General features: G+C 62.2%; 1 protein-coding gene across 1 annotated transcript in view; it reads right to left on the reverse strand.

Moving 5' to 3' along the window:
* Nucleotides 1-19: 19 nt before the first annotated feature.
* Nucleotides 20-1,277, reverse strand: part of TMPRSS13 (transmembrane protease, serine 13) — a gene marked incomplete at its 5' end in the record, with an annotated part of 4,225 nt that continues 2,967 nt past the window's right edge. Inside the window, 5 exon segments of the mRNA XM_009875685.1 lie at nt 20-34; nt 166-318; nt 449-591; nt 810-844; nt 846-900. Of these exon segments, the coding sequence (XP_009873987.1) occupies nt 20-34; nt 166-318; nt 449-591; nt 810-844; nt 846-900 (401 nt within the window).

The raw sequence follows: 1,277 nt of genomic DNA on the forward strand, positions 1-1,277 counted from the left end.
GCAAGAGTCCATCCCGGTCTTAGTCATTCTCACTCTGCAAAGGAGAGAGGGGAGAGCAAGGGTGAGGTGCCAGGGGCTGGGCTGGGGGATACAGCCCCTCTCAATGCACCTGGGGCCAATGCATAAGTCTCCCTGCCCAAGCGCTGCCCCCTCATGACACCTCACCTCCATTTTGCTGTAGATCCAGCTGAGAAGCTTTGTCACACGTGTGTAAACACCAGGCTTGTTCTTCTGGCCACATCCTGTCCCCCAGCTCGTCACCCCGGCCACGTACCAGCGGCCGTTGTCCTCGCAGACCAGCGGCCCTCCGCTGTCACCCTGCAGGGGCAGAGTAGCGAGAAAGAGATATGGGAGACGTTCTCCTTTCAGCCCCCAGCCAGGGCACACTGGCGCACAGGAAAAGCCCTACCCCTCCCACAGCACCCTACCTGGTGTGCCCCCGCCTCACCTGACACGCATCTTTCCCTCCTTGCAGGTACCCAGCACACATCATCCGCGGAGTCAGGTACCCCTCGTACACCTTGTCGCTGTTGCAGGTCTTGTAGTCAATCAGCTTCACCTCAGCCTCCCGAAGCTTCGGAGATGTGTTATCTGCAAGGCAGGAGGAGCCATGGGAGAGGGTGGGCCATGCCCCCTCCACTGCCCTCGGCCCCTCTGCAGCACCAGCTTCTTGCAAGGCAGTGAAGGAGGAGGCTGGCATTTCTCACAGGCGTTATTTCTGTGGAGCCACACAGTCAGGAGGGCAACCACTGCAAGTTACCCCTGCAGCACCGGGGAGCTGCCTGCACAGAGCCAGCATCCTCCCTCACCTTCGTTCTCCCTGGTCTTCCCGAAGCCAGGAGACCCTGCCGGTCTGGAACCGCTGGCCGTACATGGGGAGGCAGGCTGGGCGAACCTGAGCTGGAGGGAGGCATGATGAAAACCAGGCAGGAGAGGGGATGAGTCACCCAGCAGCAAGACAGCTGCTGTAGTCACCAGCCCCGAGGCTAGGGAGGAGCAGGCTGCGCAGGAAACGCTCCCCTCCGCGCCCACGCAGGCAGGGTCTCCACTGGACCCCCAGCAGGGACAGCCCATGGCACAAAGAAACTGGCTGCGCAGCTAAACCCGCAGCTGAGCACGCACCAGTGGAGGATTCTGGGTTCCCACGGAGGGGAAAGCAGTGTGGGCACAGCAGGGCAGGATGCTCCAGCTGGCGGCAGTGCCACGCAGCCCAGGGGATGGCTCCGAGGGAACCCGAGCTGACTCTTGCTCCTGCCCATCCCCCGGATCTCTCTCAC

This window comes from Apaloderma vittatum, unplaced genomic scaffold, assembly GCF_000703405.1.
Source record: "Apaloderma vittatum isolate BGI_N311 unplaced genomic scaffold, ASM70340v1 scaffold29018, whole genome shotgun sequence".
NCBI lineage: Eukaryota > Metazoa > Chordata > Aves > Trogoniformes > Trogonidae > Apaloderma > Apaloderma vittatum.